Source organism: Dromaius novaehollandiae, chromosome W (assembly GCF_036370855.1).
Source record: "Dromaius novaehollandiae isolate bDroNov1 chromosome W, bDroNov1.hap1, whole genome shotgun sequence".
NCBI classification, from domain to species: domain Eukaryota; kingdom Metazoa; phylum Chordata; class Aves; order Casuariiformes; family Dromaiidae; genus Dromaius; species Dromaius novaehollandiae.
The window spans coordinates 55,048,151-55,065,936 of record NC_088130.1 but is presented as its reverse complement, the minus strand read 5'-3'; the positions used below and the strand labels follow the sequence as shown (position 1 = coordinate 55,065,936).

The following is a 17,786-nucleotide window of genomic DNA, read 5'->3' as shown; positions in this document are numbered from 1 at the left end:
ACATAACTGCCCTTTTCCTTTAGGATTAATTATTATTTCCTCATACACTGTAGACAATCCATACTCCCACACATACACACGCACACACACACATACCTACAAAACAGCAGCACAGTAAAAACTAAATAGATCACTGAACTCCAACAGACTTGTAATCAATACATTGCACATACTATACAGCATATTTTAACCTCATCATTGGGTAAACATATACAATTCAGAACAACATTGACTGTACGTAACACAGAAGCTACCACTGAGATATGGCAAATACATCATATACACTATTAGCTTTTGCTTCACTGAAAAGGAATTCGGAAGTTTAAAATGGTGTTAACTGACCTCCTGAAATCACCAAATAGCCTATTCAGTTGCTAATGCCTAGTGCTCCATATACTATATTCAGAATAAACTGCACTGAAGCTATGTTTTCAGGGCACTCCACTTTTCTGATGTTTCTCAGTTAACTTCCAAACTTTTTACTTTCCTTTGCAACACAGCATATACTTACTACACAGTGACTATCTGCTCCCTCTCATCCCAGCGTAAATCTTCAGTAACTGCTTTGAAGTTAGTGGAAATGGTCTAGATTTCTATCAGTATGACAGAAAGACTGAGCCAGCACACAGGATCACACATTCCCTCTCACACACATATGCATATATATACACATGTTTATACTTTAAAAGAATGGCTTGGAATGGCAGAACCTACAAAACTACCAGTGTAACCAAGGGCAAATAAACATAAGTAACTCACTGATTTTAAAATCAGGCTCCTTTGGCCTAATTCTGATCTTATACCTTCTCATATAAGGTGGGAATCAGACTCCTGGAGCCAGCTGCTATTTTGGTTCAAATCAGTGTAAGCTGGATCAGCATCAAACATTATGGAAGAGATTCTCAGCTTGCATAAATTGAAATATGGAGCCATATAATTTACACCAGCTGAGACTCTGCTCTACTGCCTTTCAGCTTATGTTGTGCAACGCAGTTGTAATTTTTCAGGTAGGACTGAAAGAAAGCATCAAGTAATCACATGAAAATGTCTAGAAACTCAAAAGACAATACTACTTCATGTGTACACAATGAACATCATGAGGGGGGAAATGAACACAGGAAGAGAAAAAATACTAAGAGAATAACATTACAGTATGAGTAAACAGATGGTTATGAAGACCAATAGTGTAGACGGGTATTTTTCCTCTGATGAACTGATTATAGTCATCTAATTTCTCATACAGGATTCCTCAAAATACATGTGTAGAAACCTCCCCAAAGGAATCAGGTCGGATAGCTAATCTGAACCAATCCTGATGATCAATCCTGCAAGCACATTTCTGGTTGAAATCAATGAGAGTATTAGCTGCATAGGGATGACAAACCGGGGCTCTAGAATGGCCCAGTTGTGCTGCATAGTCCTTTCTGGCTTGCTCTTTTCTGGCAAGATTTCCCAGATTATATCAGCTAGAAGTGTACCCCTATTAGGACAGTTCAATTACAGTTTTGGTGCCTCAGAGAGGAAACTGCCAGAAAAGTGTAGATAATACCCCCTCACATTTTTTTGTTTGAGTAATTAAGGCAAGTTTGTTTACCTGTCCCCTACAATAAATGGCTGTGCTCTCCAACAGAAAGGAGGTTGACAGCTAAATAAAAACATAATTTTTCTAACCATTTTTTTTAAACATTTTGCTAAGATTGTTTTCCCCATTAATGGAGAAACTATATGATTTGTCTATTATCCTTCTTCGTAGAGGATTTTTTTTTTTGCTTTTATTTTCCAGCACCTAAATGACAATTAGAACATAACTGATGCTAAGCAAACATTCCATAACAATGCCAATAAGCTCAAGATACGATATAGCATTTTATATATATATATATATATATATATATATATATACAGGCACACACATGCACACACTTTTTCTTAAATACAGCAAAACATTTGCTTTGAGCACACCTTTGTGTAAGTGAAAAGCTTGCTGTGTTTGGCGTGTGCTTGAGCAAGGGGTTCCAGGAGGAACTCAGTGTTGTTGCTCTCAGATTCAGCAGAATTTCAATCAGAATCCAAAAAAAGGAAAACATTTTTCCCCACACATATTCAGTAATATTCAGATTATTTTGCCATATTATAGGGAGCTTAAATGTTTTGACTACATTTAAGTAACTGAAGAATGACAGGAAAATCTGGAAGCAAACAAATCCAGCTAAGAAGAAGAATGAAAAGACCTTTTCATGTCACATCTCTAATAAATAAGCAAACATTTTCATGTCTCTATATGGGACACCCCATACAGAAGAAAAGGTACTGCTTCGGGAACTGTGCAAAATACACAAGTTTCCAATTTGCACAAAGAAAATATACGCTCTTGTTTCATTTTGCGTGTCCATTACATGAATTTTGCTTGGAGAGTATGTGGCAACTGAAAAAAAAGTGCATCATCTCCCTCCAGCCCCCTCCCCGCCAACACACACACATTTTGCTGAATTGTGGGTGAAAACCCCAAGTCCTAGGCCTTTTTCAATGCAAAGATGGGGTGTGACTCTTGGTGAATTTTGGGGTCACTTTGAGACAAGTTTTTAATGCTGTAAAAAAACCTAACTGACTTGGATCACAGATTTCACTGAGGATGAATCTTATGGTCCTAATCTCTACACAAAAAACTGCTACTGAAGGAGGCATCACAACTTCGTAACACCTGCGCTGTTTTCTTTAACCAAATTTACAATACTCTTGTCTAGAAACCAGAATACCATTAAGCAAGTGTGCATGGATGTCGTTGTATCACATACATACATTTAAATGTGTCTTTATAGTTTACTCACATACATACACACACACACTTTTTCCAAGGCACCCTCTCTGTGCAAAATAGCAGCAAGCGTTCATTTTATTCCACTTCTTCATAAACTAATAAAAAAAGCCACAAAAACAAAAAAGAAAAACCCACCTCTTTGATGAGACCATTTTTGTTTTTCTGTGATCTGATGATCTTTGAGATGGTAGTCCTTATCATCCGACGGAAAATAGCAAGGGATCATAAGATGCCATTCTCTCTTCTCACTCAAGCAAGAGTTCTAGCAGTATCAATGGAAACTTGACCCTAGTCTTATCCTATAAAGCCCTGCAATATTTCAGGGAGGATTTTCCTTGTAAGACCTTACGGAATCTATCATTTCCCATAAATGAAATGTTTGGCTTTCAGAAGTTGTGTGCATACACATTGATATATCAAAGACATATGACCACATTGTATCCAGTTGGGCATCATACAGTGGCAATGCTCTCGTTTTACAACTCACTACATTTTCCATATATTTGAGTTTTACATGTTTCATTAAAAGTAGGGTGATCAGAGATTCTGCCACCAGAACAGTGCCATGCAGTGTACTTCCAACCTTTTGTTAAGCTCTATTATTTCTCAGGAACAATGTAAGGACTATAGTTTAATGTTATTAGCTAGATATTGAAATACTCCACTCTTTAGTACAGCAATTTTTCACTGATGAAATTGGCACTGATTTTTTTCTTTGTAATCAGCAAAGAAGTTTTGTGTTCATAGCTGCCTTAAAGAGAAGCTTAGGCTGCACTTTTTTTTTTGAAGTGTAGTTTTAATCCTGCAGAATGCACATTTCCACTATGAGACCTAATCCTGCCCACCCTACAGTGCACACAGTATACTGATCCGAAGCCCAAGTCATTCAAAACAAAGGAAAATTTCCTATTAAATTCACTGGACTTTGGATCAGACATACAAGATTAATCCTGAGAGAGAGTGGTGCTCCAAGCCGGCCTGACTTCAATCCTGCTAAAACCATGGAAAATACACGATGGCAGCATTTAGTACAGAGTTCGGCTAGCAGTACATAACTGCTGACTTTACACAGGGCAGAGACATTGGAAAACCCCACTGTGAGAAGGAAAAGCAAGCAGGATTCAGTCTGCGCTCTGTGCAAGCTACATAATACATCATGTTTACTCTCCACTGATTATGCGTATGTTGGAGGCATTACTTTATATTTATTTCACAAAGGTATTTAAACCTGTTGCTCATTGATAAATACGATCAGTTACATCATCTGACAGATGAAGTGTAGCAACTCAAAATTTTAGGGCCACATATACTGTCCTTAATCTCCCAGTGTAATGCTCACACCTATGGGAATCCTGCTGTGGGCAGAGAGGGCAGTATACATCTCACTGCTCTGAATGCAGCAGATTTCTTGGCACTGTTCATAACCGCAGAAGACATACGAATCACATTTGGTACCTCATGGAAAACATGTAAGTGGCCTTCTTTTATCAAACACTGTAAACATGTTTAGTTTTGCTCTTTACCTGAAACACAAATGTAAAAAATGATCATAATTGATTAAAACATTTCCCCTTTGCCCACCCACTAAAGCCCTAAACACCTCAGTGTTATAGGAAGATCAGTGTTTTACAAGATAATTCTTTAAAATGCAATCATTGTTTTTTAATTCTAAATAATGCAACAACAAACATATTATAATACTATCAAGTAGTGTCATCTTCACCTTCATCCAGGGCATAGTTGAGGTTTATGACTGTGCTGATAAAGTCACCAAGTTCTACAAAATCTGCAGTGATAATATTTACACCACTTTCTCCTGGTTTCTGAGTTCGGACCCACTGCATCATTGCAGGAAGAGCTCTAAGGAGAAAACAGAAACAATAATTACTCTTAAAGCACTGAGGCAAATGCCTCAAGGTCAGATTTACCAACAGTGACCTTAATCGCTCTTACTTGATTTCTAAGGGAACCCAGTGTGGAAGGACACAGGTTACTGCTCAGGCCTTTTGAAAATTCTACTCTTCCCAATTTTCATTCTCTATGGAAAGGATATGTTGACTGCATTTCAGCTTCTCAGTAGAAAAGAATAAAAACAAAGGTCATACAATCTCACAGTGATTACTGACCTTGTTTTGGGGCAATGGACCAGAAACCTTTTCGGTATCATCCAGCCATATAATTTCATGGGAATTGTTTAAGGAAAAAGAAATCACAGTGAACTCAAGCCATTTCTAAAGTGTGTTTGACACATTCTAAGAAAGCCCGAAAAAACATTTTTGGGGACACTGGAACAACTATGATTTCCATAGTGTAAGGTACAGCATATGCTGAATATAATTTCTTTCCTAGCATCAATATCTCAGCCTTGAATTATGTTTCTTCATAAAACACTGATTAGTAATTGAAATAAAAAGCAGCACAGTCATGTTGACTCTTTTCTAAAACAGCATATTTTCATCATATCAGACTTTTAGCACTGGGATATTGGCAAGTAAAAGGTGTCTGCCTGTTTTGGTTTGTGAATATAAAGAAATCTTTCTGATACCATGAAAATAGAAAACAATGATCTAAAATCATCCATGCAAGAAAAATGTATGGGAAAATAGAGGGTTCTCTAGTTCGGCTGCAGGAAGTCACGAAATAAGATACAATGTTTGGAAGATAGAAGTTAACAGAGTTCAAACAAAGTAAGGTACATATTTTTCAAAGAAAGGGTAATTGACCATTGGAACAAATTCCCAGAGACTGTGATAAATTCTGCAGCATTTGGAGTCTTTAAATCAAGCCTCACTGTCGTTTTAAAAATACACTCGCATTCAACCAGAAGCTGTTGAGCTAAATGCAAGAATCTATGGACTGGAGAGTGCAGCAGTCCGTTTTTTTTACTTCAGGCATTGATTCAACATGACTGAAGCACACACACGTATGCACACCAGCTCATAAAACTGAGCTTAAGTACCCTGCCGCATGAGGACCCAACCAATGGCTTGAGATTAAAGCGTATGTAACCCTGAAGAGCTGCATTCAGCAGAACTAGAGTAGGCAGGGCACAGGCATTAAATCTTTTGCAACACCTGGGCTGTTTGAAAGGATTTGAGAGCAATCAGGACTAGGACAGATCTTGGCAAAACTGTGGGGACCACCAAATGGGTGAAAGACAGCTCAGAGCAGCTGAAAACTCCACTGCACCTTCACATACAAAAGATATTGCTGAACCGTGGAGAAAGACATGAGGGTGAACTTCGAGGATGGCAGTATGTTTCCTTTGTCTTTAATACCTTATTTAAACACAAAGAGTTTCAGGTTTAAGGATGAACTGACTGACTGTAGACAGGTGCAGATTCTTCCTTCCCTTTTTCTGCATAAGTTGATACCCTTGATATTTTACTCCCCCTTGAGGCATAATCATCTTCTTTGGTGTCCTTTATTTGTTCTGAATCTGATTCTGATGTAATTCTGTCTTCGGACCATAGAGTTTGCTCTCTATACATTTAACCCTATGCATTAAAATACTGTTTTCTTTTTCCTACTGTGTTCTTGTTAATCCAGTCTTTAAGAGGGATAGTCATGTGTCCTTTGTACTAACTCTGTTTTAAACTCAGTGTGCCCTGCCGTGGAACTATCTCCAAATAGTCTTGGTTGTTAAACTGGGATATTTACATTTGATTAATATTTCAAACAGCACTCAGTTGCAGGACCCTTTGCCCTTATGCAAAATGTCAGATAAAGTCACAGAGATGTTTTGTTCAAGAGACTAGAGAGCATTCAAAGATAACTCGCAAGTGAATAAGATTATCCAACAAAAAGCTTTTTTGCATAGCAAAGCCAAAGAGCACAGCTCTGTAAAAATAAGTACAGGAACAAAAGATTCCACTGGCCTGAAGGAGCCGGTCTAGGCTATGCAACTCTGCTTACAACAGAAATTCACAAAAACCCACCATACACAGCTTCCTCCCACAGTGCCATCTTGAAAGTGAGTCTATATCTGTGATTTTAAGACACCACAGATTGCTCAGTTTCAGTACAAAATCTCTCTCACACACCAACAGCAATTATTAGAATAAGACTACTTTAACGTTCCCCAGAGTGTATTTGTGATAACAACACAAACCTTGTTCACCCTTCCTTGTAATTTCCAGTCTCCGCATGCCCCAAACCAGCAATTGTTCTCATTAAGGGTTTCAGTCAGAAGAACATAGACCATGCTGTGTGACAGCCACCTACATGACTCTGTGCTCATAGAAACCCAGTAGATACCATGGTCTTAATGAATATTCTTGTGATCTTGATAAACATGATTTTGTGCACGAGCGTATGCAAGCCTCTCAGTCTGTAAATCCAAACAAACTGAGGATCCTGACAGCACCACTGTATCTGTGCTAGGCAGGTCTGGGCTCTCCTGTGGGGGCTGTTGATGTCCACATTTAACGGCCTCCATGAGGGTTTGGCACCAAGGGTTCTCATGCCAACACCAGGAGGGCTGAAAGTCCTTTCGGCACAGGCCACACTTGTAGACAGTCAAGGTTAGTGATCTCTACTTTTATGCAAAAATAATTCTGCAAATTACAGTGGTGTAGTACACAACTGCATTGTGCTAATATAACTAGTCCTCATAATAAAAGAGCATTACACTGGTGATAAAGACAGTGATGCCACTTTGGGAATTGCATATAGGACAGGCTCTAGCTCTCCTTATGGCTCTGAGCAATCTTAAGCTTTCTAGCCCTCCCATTCCCCAGCTGACTTTGCTGTAAAATGACGTGGTGAAAGCATGACGAGTTAATCAGGAATCCCACTTGCCTCAGAGATGTGTTGGGAGACTTCAGTACTGTGAATAAATGTTCTGAAGTGCATACAAGATGAAAAGTACCATGTTAGCATGAGTGTCACAAATTAATAGCCAGGCAGCTGAAAATTCTTACATATGCAGAATCCTGTGAGCCCTTTAAAATTATTGATGTCTGTTCTATCCCACAGCTGCAGAACCCAGTCCTTGTAACGCAACTGCGTGCCAGGATTGAAGTGTTCACAAAGAATACATTTCTAACTCTTAAGGGTTGTGCAAATCACCTTAAAACTTTGAAACAAGTATGGAGCACAGTGCTGCTTGCCTTAGCCTATAGCCACTTCTAAAGGAAGATATGTTGACAGCGAAGTCTAAGTGAGGAGAAAGACAGAAGTCTCCCTCTCTCATCTCATTAATTTACACATCTAGTCTGACTAACATTTTCGCATTCCTGTAACTTCATTGCCCTCAGAGGAGATTGGCCAGATTTTACACGATGCCAGACCAGTACAGGTTTCTTTGCCAAGGTACAGCACTGACCTGCAAATAAGGATCTGTATTTGAGTCATTTTTGCTCTTGCCTGGCACTAGAGAAGGGCTAGCAGTTGGAGCAATACAAAGAAGAAAGTCACAATCTCAGAGGCTTTAGCAGTGGAGGAAGGTTACTCTGTGGGGAAGAGGAGAATGGCACGTTACCTGGCACTCACTGTGGACTATGCTCATTAATTTTAAAGAAACATTTTTCTATTCTCACCTCTGTACCATGGCTGCCTCCTGGTCATTAGCTTCTCTCGTTAAGGAGAAGCATATCATCTATTCATGCTCAGAGTTCCCGGGGAACGACAAGGTAACCGTCTGCGGCTCCTCTCACCTCCACGAGGTTGAGAGCAAGGGAACAAGAGAGACATGAACGGGCTCGATGAGGAAGGGCTGGGTGAGACGGGCAGTAATGCAGCACCGACTTATCTCCACAGCTTCTCAGCTCCACGGAGCAGATCGGTCTCCATCCCCCACACTGCTCAGCAGTCCTGTCCAGAAGCACTCAGATAAGCTCAGCAGTGGATGCAAAATGGGGAGACTGGAGTACTGGATGGTAAGGACATGTCTGCGCTGGACAATGCAGTGTTGTGCAGAGATGTTTAACGTGGCTATTTTTCTTCTGAGACCAAAGCTTTTATCTCTAACTGGCACATCACTAGGCCAGTCAGACATATCGATCATTTGGGCATGGCTTAGGTATCAAGATGACTTGCATCATGCAGTGCAAACATGCCCTACATCACCATTCGCAGCTTTTTTTGTTGTTGTTGAAGAGCCATGTACTTTCTCACAGTGTTGCCACAGTGATTTTTATTTACAACCAAGTAAAATCTAGGCTCAGCTTTGACAGTTACTTTATTACCTCTGTTTTCCCTGTTCTGCTTGTATGAACAGAAATGTGTGCAGATCTTTTTTTCAGCTTTACACTTCTTTCAGTAACCATTTTCTGATGTGTTTAAGAATGAAAAGAAACACTGCCCTAAACTACAAGACATGCACAGCCCTTTTCAAAGCTACTGGATATTCCAGATCTCTCTTTTATTTTTAATCTATCAAAGATCTTAAGTGGACTCCCATGCTATTGAATTTTGTTTAAAAAATAACAACACATTCAATTAGCTTCAGTTGATGGAGCAAAACTGAGAGCTCCCATTCTGAGCTTTCAGAAAGAAAATATGACCTAACTAATTGCATTAAAATTTGCTTTAAAAATGTGCTCTTAGGCTATTTTAGTTCAGAATTAGGGTTTTTTTTTTTAATGTCTGAGTCATCAAAGCCTGACAAGGTGACAGAACATTAACGGCAGCAGCATGCTAAGATAGGACCTCCCATGGCGAAACAGCCATTCCTCTCTGCAGAGCTTTCAAGGGAGGAGGAGGAGGAAAAGCAGTGTTATAAATACAAAAGAAAAGAGCTGTTCACTGTTTAATGAAAGTTTGATCACTAAATGGCAGACAAGAGGTTTTCTTTCAGAGCATATGGAGCCACTACAACCTAATCCAGAAAGAGAAATCAGTCTTATTTACAGAGTGCAAAGCAGTCTAGCATTACGTGCCCATTACCACCAACGCACGAGAGAACTGAAGCTAGCCCAGTCGTTTCGGGCAAGAGTGGCATGTGGCATTTTTTCCCTATCCAGTAAAGCACACTCCCCTCCTTCCCCCAGCCTTCCTCGAAGGAGCGATACCACTCAAGAAGAACAGCACTCCTTCGCAGGAGGATGTACTCACACGAGCGGCAGTGCAGACTCCTGTGAGCTCCTGGATTTGAATCCCTACAACTTTTTTCTGCCCATCCAATTTTACCCACGTTCACACAAACTCTGATTAATTCTGGATCCATAATTCAGCACATGCTGACTTCGGCTTTTCAAGGTTGCTGAGAATTCACTCCAGGGGGAGCAGTGGATGTCTTGTGTGCCACTGCATCATAAACATCACTACTCAAAGGAACCTTGACAAGTCATTCAGGTCCACCCAGCCACTCCTGAGGCAGGATCGACTACACAAAGATCAACTGTACAAACTATTCCCGGCAAATGTTCAATTTAGTCAGCTCTTACAAACCTCCAGTGACAGAGATTTCATAATCTTCCCCTGTGTATTGAGAATCTCCCTTCATAAGTATTCTTATCCCTTCTCATTAGTTTCAACCGGAGTACCCAAAAATAGATGCCACTAGAATTAATGGCATTGAGGTATGCTATTCACGAGTGTTCATCAAGTCCTCACCCTGCTGCTACTAAAGATTTACTATCAACTAGTAAATAAGCTTTCCTGCAAAACATGAAGCTTAGATACCATCCCACAGTGTATCACTCTGCCATAATTTTCTTTTGTGGCAAAACTAGTTTAAAAGAGTTTCCCTTCTTTTACAGGCCAGCCATTTATTTCTGTCCCCATATCACCATTTACTGTCCTCTCGGTTGTGCTGATACACCTGTGGAGACCAGATAAAAAGCAGCACATGGAAATGTTCTGGATTAAAGGAAACAAATCAACCTTTTTACTCTTCCCCTGTCCCAAACAGCCCCAGTTCATTGAAGAGATTTGATTTACAACAGGACATCACAAATGGTTGAACTGGCACAGCCAGGGAACAAATGAACTGAAGCACAGAGATTTACATGACCCAGGCATGGAAGGGCTGGGAGGGAAGTCCTTAAATAACTTCCTTATCACTCAGCAATAGTGTGGTCATAAAATTGGCACTAAAAAGGCCAGACTGACTAGAACCAGAGAATTTGGGCAATGCTGGGTGAAATTAGTGAATTTTATTATTCATAGTTAGCCCCAAAAGGACAGTGGTGGGAACACATTTTTCAGGACCCTGAATGGACAGGTTTCACTACCCATGAGTCGTCATGGTGCAAGAACTACCTATATTAACATCCAACAGCCCTGAATTTATTCTTCCGAAAAGCTTATCTATAATTCAGCTATCTCCAATTGCTGTATAAAGTTTGGAAACACATCAAATGACACAGACGACAATTCTGGGGCCAGATGAATATTTTAATGTAATTGATCACAGCGCTGTACTCTGTAGAGTCACAAGGCACAAGATGTCTTTGCCTTTCTGTTGAGCTGTTGTTGGCTTTCTGGGTTTCATTTTAAAAGGCAGGCAGAAAGGAGCTTGAAAGCAGCCTTTTGTGCCCTCTCTTCAAAGAACATTTCAGCTGAATTTATTGAACCTGGACCTCTATGCTTGTACAAAAATGTAATGGGATATTTAATAGCAACAAATGGACACAGAAGGTTAGTGATTAATGTTCACCATCCTATATTTATTTATAATTCTGTTTTTGAGCCATTGCACCTACAGCATTAACAAACAGTATTAGAAATGCAGAGAGCTGGTAAAGGAGACCCTGTATCATACGAGAACTCACTAATGAGACAACACTAGTATTTTGGCTGCTCTCTTGGTCAGCATAGTGGGGAATCAACGTGGGAAAACCCAGAGCTATGAAAGCTTGAACTGCTACGACACAAACTGGGGCTTTTAGCTTTTATGCCAGGACTGAAGAAGGCCTTGTAATATATACACTTACGCTGGTATGGACAAACACCCAACAGTCCATGTATTAGCAGGAAAACTACTGACTGCCGGATGATGTTTGTTTCCTAAGCATGTTTTTTTTTAGTAATCCAGCACATTAAGCCAGACAAACTCATTAGCTGTTCTTCTAATTTATTATCTCTGTGGAGATCACTTGAAGGAAAATCATCTACCACAGGAGTGGTGTAAGTCTTAAGTTATGAAAACCAGGGACAGAGAATCATAATTACTTCCTAATTAACCTTCCAGCTGAGAGATCTTAAATTGTTCAGATGTCACTCTCTTCAACATTTCATGGCTGAAAGAGAGATAAGGCGGGACACTCATTTACTTGGGTGTCTGCGCATGGTGTTGTTTATGTGCTGGAGACAGTTGGTTCTGAACCAACGTCCAAATAGAAGTACTGAAGAAATGTTAAGAATTTCACAGAAATGGCAATAAGAATGGATTATGGAAATAAGAATTGGAACTTGTTGCACTGCCTGTTAAATGAAGAAAACTTCTGTATTATGTAAGAAAACCTCTGTCAGCAATCAAGGGAACAGCTATGGGTATGGGGGGGTTCCCCCCTTATCTTCTATTAAAAAAAGTTGTGATTTATTTAACTCATTATACTTAATTTACTATACTGAAACCATTCAAATAAGGTGTTAGAGTTCACCACAAGGTGGGAACTGCTTTCTCACATGTGTATAATGTTTCATTGAACATTCTTCCTGCTTCATATCCCCAAATTTTTCACTGACGTTAGTTTTCAGTCCCCACGCTCTCTATCATGTCCTGGTCTGAGTTGTCAAGCATTTTTTTGGCCAAGTTAGTATCTTTTTCTTTTGAGTTACATGGTTCCTTTTGCATAGAGTTAAACACTCCTGTTGTTACAGAGAATTATCTCTTGTTCGCATTAGGCAAGCATTTCTATTTTACTGCGGCACCCACCTACAGAACTGATGTAGCTAAACAGAAATCTTGCCAGCTGATTCTAAGCTCCACAAATACATAACCCTAGCAATGCTGCTTAATGAAATGCCCCTTTCCACTCTTCCAAGCTGCAAGAAATAAAACTCTGATAAACCTTATTTGCACTGTTAAGAATTAGGAATCACTTCATTATTGAATCTTGCATGAGTAAACATCGCACAAAAAGCAAACCTGCACTGTCAGCAATGGCAAATCCCCTCTCCCCGCATATTTATTTATCTCTGAGCTTTTTGACACACCATTTCTTCAGTCCAAAGATCTTGCCCAAGCCTGCAGCTGAGAAAGCTGTACTTAGCGACAGCAGTCATCCTGTACGAACTAAAGGCAAATGACTCCTAGGGCAGGAGGCTCTGAACAGCTACATGTCTTCCAAAAAACCCCTAAAGAGTAAAATGCATCTTTGTCAGCAGGGGGGAATAAATTCTCACCACCTGTGACTACCAGGTAACCATGCAAATTATGATAAAGCCATCTGTACTGTTAACACATGACTATATACATTAAAAATTCTGCCACTGCTTTCCTTGTCTTTATCATACCTCTCAAGGAGTAAATCACAACAGTTCCTCTCCTACCTTCTGAAGGAACAAGGCTTAAATTGTTTTATGCTGTATTAATGCTCTTCTGAACACTGTGGAGGTAAAAGCCCAGACAGCCAGCAGGCTCAGGGTTCATGCTGCCTTGCTTTCTGACAACTCCAGCTGCTCACAACATGCTGCGAACATGTCCCGAAAGTGTTGTTACCTGCGTTCCCCGAGCCAGTCCCCAGCTCCCAGGGCAGCTTCCCACCTCGATGCAGCCCAGGCACCACCTCCCTTCGCTTCGGAGACCTGACAAGCGCCAGAGGGGACAGAGCTGCAGGCAGCGATCGGCTCCCTGCTTGCAAGGTGCTTCGTGTATGACACACCATCTTCTTCCTCTCCAAAACCCAGAGCATAAGTGTTCTCCTTTTGCTAACAGACAGCAATACACCAGTGTGCCTTTGCAATTTCTGTGGTAGAATATTTAGTGGAAAATTGAGAACAAGAATAAAACTGCCATGGTTAACCAGAGAGGTGGGGGAAAAAAAAAAAGAAATCAAATGCTGGCTTGAGACCTAACGAAGCTATGATGAGCTAATTCCAGAATTAGACTCCGCCGCTGTCCCGAGGAACCAGGCGAGGCTCAGGGATACAGCGGAGGTGCCTGACATTACCACCCAGACTGCAATCAGAAGCGAGACACCAGTGCAGGGTAGCATGACAGTAAAAGACGTGAGCATTGCATCAAATGATCACAGGCTGACACTGACCTCAAGAGGATGATCTGACAGGGCACTTGCATGACTGAAGAAAATCTTTTTCCATTTAAAACCTTCCTATTAAAGAAATGTCTTACTGAAAAGCAAGTATGTGTTTCAGAAACTGCTGTCTTGAAAAATCCTATCTTCTGGGTCTCCAGCCCCACTCTGACAGGATAAAAAATAATTCCTCCCTCCTCCCCTCACCAGCCTGAGAAACAGTAAGGAAATGGAGTGACTGCATTTTGTACTAAGCTCAAAAGTTTTCTCAACAGTTTTCCAAGATGTCATCTGGGGCTAACTCATGCATTTTTTTATGGGCCTCATGATAGATGACCGTTTTATTGAAACCCCACTTCCTGGAATTACATTATGTAAGAATCCCACATTTTTACAAAGGAAAATAAAACAGTGAAGTTATGGAAACAAGCCAGGAAAGATGAAATTAAGTAGAAAAAAAAAATCAGGAAGATAACAAAAGCCTCCAAACTAATTATTCTTAATTTTTTTTTCATTTCTACCCAAAATTTCAATTTTTTATCTTGACAATAGTGTTCTTATTAATCATTTGATATCTTTAATATTATAACAAAAATAGAGGAAATACAGTTAGATGTCATTTTGGCTTCAGAGTGCTTCTTTAAGCTTAAACATAACAGACAACACCACAGAACAGTATAAAAGCATATTAGAGTTGGTGCAGCTGCGCTCAATATTCACATTCAAGGAAACAAGCAATCAGATATAAAAATGGCTTAGTTCTCTTTTCTGAAATGAGAGAAGAAAAAGTGTACATATAAGCCCATATATATAAACAGCACTGACTTTACTGTGAAATAGAAGAATAAATTCTTATAATAGTTTTGGCCATCTACCTAGCAAGTCCAGCACAGTATTCTGCAGTTTTGATGACAAGGAGGAGCTTAATGAAGACACTTAATGCAGACACCTCCCCACGGCTCCATGAGCAGCAGCCCTAGACGTAATTGGACCCTGCTGTGCTCTGTAAGGGAAAGGACCCCAGGACTTGCTGTCGCACCAGTCTCGTCTCCTTACACAAAACTTCTGCTCCTCGATGTGACATGAGCCACCGTCAGGCTAAGGTTTTATCTCCTGTTAGCCTGCTCTCCCCACACCGCGTCCACACACCCAAACCTTTCACCAAAATTTGTTAGTGATATAAAATTGGGGCTAGCTAGCTGGGGTGGTGATACCAGTTGGGGTTCAAAGTTTGATAGAGGGAAAGGCCTGTATGATATGCAGTGGGGATACAGGTTACATAGCTGGTTCGCTGAACAGCCTCTGCTGTCTTCCCACCGTGTGCCCAGGAGACGGATAACAGATGGCCTCATTCTGCAAGGGCATGAAGGACCGCAGCAGCTGCTTTCTGCAAGCCTAGTGACACAAGCGGGAGCACAGACCACATATGAAAATACAACTTCTTTCTTAGGGATTTACACCAAGAATAAGGGTTGATTGCTCAGTTTAATCTGCAGTGAAGTTATAGCCAGTACTAGACTACTCTTTTTAGCCATGCAGGTAAAAAGGAGTCGAGGTTTTCTCCATCAGACTAAGGCGAGGGCTTCATTTTCTCCCAGGGCTGCCCCATGCACGGCCCGGGACCTCTCCGAGAGCTCTCCTGCTGAGGAGTTCTTCTGGGGACTCCAGGTGCCGAGCTGCCCAGTTACTCCCAGTTCCCCGTTCTGCCCATTGCTGGCAAGACAGGCTTTGCCCCTCTTTATGTAACTCAAATTCTGGAGCATGAAAAATTTGAATGATGCAAGAAGAGAGATATTAAAAGGCAATGAATACAAAAAAGGTTATGGATGAAAGATATTACTCAAATTGGATGTGGAGAACATTGAAGTAGGGTTTAGTGCAGAAGAGGAAGAGATTTTTTACCAATATTTACCCCTGCCCAGAATCTTGGAACACTTCTCAGGAACTGGAAGGAAGAACGAAAGGTATGTACTGTTATCAGGGAAAGTAGAACAGCTAGGTGGAAGGCAGAGTTTACTTAAGAAATTTCTGGCTGCCAGCAGTATCACTCCGCTGTATGACCTGTAACAGAATTTTACACATGGCTGCACAGTTTCCCCCAAAACAGATACTACAATAAATCTAAATGACTTAATTAAATAGATGAAATATGTATTTTTCCAGTCTAATAGGGTAGCATGCAAAATTAATGTTTTCTTCTTCCTGCAGATGCTTCAAAATTAAACTAAATCTCACCTATATGCAAATCCTTTGCTACTGAATACAAAGCAAAGCAATTTCCATTTCCTTTCAAACAAAAGTACTCTAAGTGGTTTTAATTTTTCGTTACGTCAAGGGCAGTTATAGTTAGAGTCTGCAGTGGCAGAAAGCAGACAACCAGTCCAAGTACACAGAACTGCATACAGCTGTTTATCACAGTACCTTGCTCGATAATTTCACAATATACTATTTAGAGACATACATACTACAGAAGAATTCACACTGAATTTAGAGTTGAAAAACCCACCCCTCAGCAAGAAAAATAACTCAAAACCAGACTCAAACCATTCCAACTCAGCTGTCTTTCCAGAGAAAATCATGGTAAAGAGATGGGTCTTGCAACATTTCCAGGAAGTTAATGCATTCAGATTTTTTAGAGAATGTGGAAATACGCTTCAGTTGTGGAACATCAGTAAGCAGCTCATGACACAGCAATCCACCTAGCAAGGTTGGAATGCAAAACTATAACAAAAATCATTGTCTTTAAAATAAAAGGTACAGGCAAATAGTCATTTTTCATCATTTCTGCTATCTGGACAGCAATAAGAAGCAGAGAATAAAACAAGAGCTTTGGGCTGCACATCCACGTAATAGAAATTGGGAATAACTACAGCTTTGATTTGAACAATGCCATGAACAAAAAAATATGAGGAAGTGAGATAATGGGGGCCAAAATGATACAGGAATATACACAGTTTTTCAGTTAATTAAAAAAACTAAATGTCTAGTTAATGTTCAATTAGCCAATTAAATAGTCTTTTCTGACTTTTCACTTTAAATTTAAATTGTTTTAAATGAGGTGTCATTTTAAAAGAACGTTATTTTGAAATTGCCAAAACACTTCAATATTTCTAAAACATTAATTTAGAAAATATCAAAATGAAATGTTTTCCTACATATTTGCCTAAAATATAATTACTCACCAAGTTTGACCCCATTTCACAAGTAGTAGCAGTGCTTCTCACAAAACTGTTTTTCCAGCAAATTTCTGTTTATCATCAAAATTCCTCCCTCCTGTACATTCCTTTTCACCTGAGATGTCGCCTCTTTTACTTTCTGCTGTTGTTTCCTTTGACTGGATTAGCAACCACCTTCTGGTGCGGACTGAACTTCCTCTACCTCATTCTCCACCAAGCCTTTATATCCAAAGTTTGTTTTACCAGTGAACTTGCAAGTTCTGTATCAAATAGACAAACAGCACTGAAGACCCTTATTACATTGCTGACATTGCCACCTAAGGTGTTTTTCTAGACCACGCTGAAAAACCTTACATGCACAACAAGCAAAAGAAGAACTGGCCATCAGTCTCTTGGCTGGGTCTTGGTTACAGGCTCTCGCTGCCATGCTTGCTCACTCAGATCAATTTACACTACTCCACAGCTCTCTGGCACAGAGCTGAGGAGGGTCAGCAATGGCAATTCTTCTTCTGGGGACACTTGTAAATGGCATGCGGCAGCCTCAGCCCAGCAGCGGTCCCTCCAAATAGCAGGAAGGCAAGAGGCCAGAGCAAAGGGCAGCCCAGCACCACCCCAGCACCCTGGACCGCAGCCTGCACAGGTCTAGAT

The 17,786-nt window shown here is 40.3% G+C and overlaps 1 protein-coding gene across 2 annotated transcripts in view; it reads right to left on the bottom strand.

Annotated features, from left to right (window-relative positions):
- Window positions 1-2,041: 2,041 nt before the first annotated feature.
- The window catches only part of LOC112983604 (PI-PLC X domain-containing protein 3), a 77,537-nt gene continuing 61,792 nt past the window's right edge, over window positions 2,042-17,786 (bottom strand). Inside the window, exons 3-4 of one of the 2 annotated variants that reach the window (XM_064500093.1) lie at window positions 4,542-4,678; window positions 2,042-4,341 (exon numbers count right to left, since the gene is read on the bottom strand). In XM_064500093.1, coding sequence (XP_064356163.1) covers window positions 4,325-4,341; window positions 4,542-4,678 — 154 coding nt within the window. In that variant the 3' untranslated portion in view covers window positions 2,042-4,324. The other variant, XM_064500092.1, reaches the window with a different exon arrangement.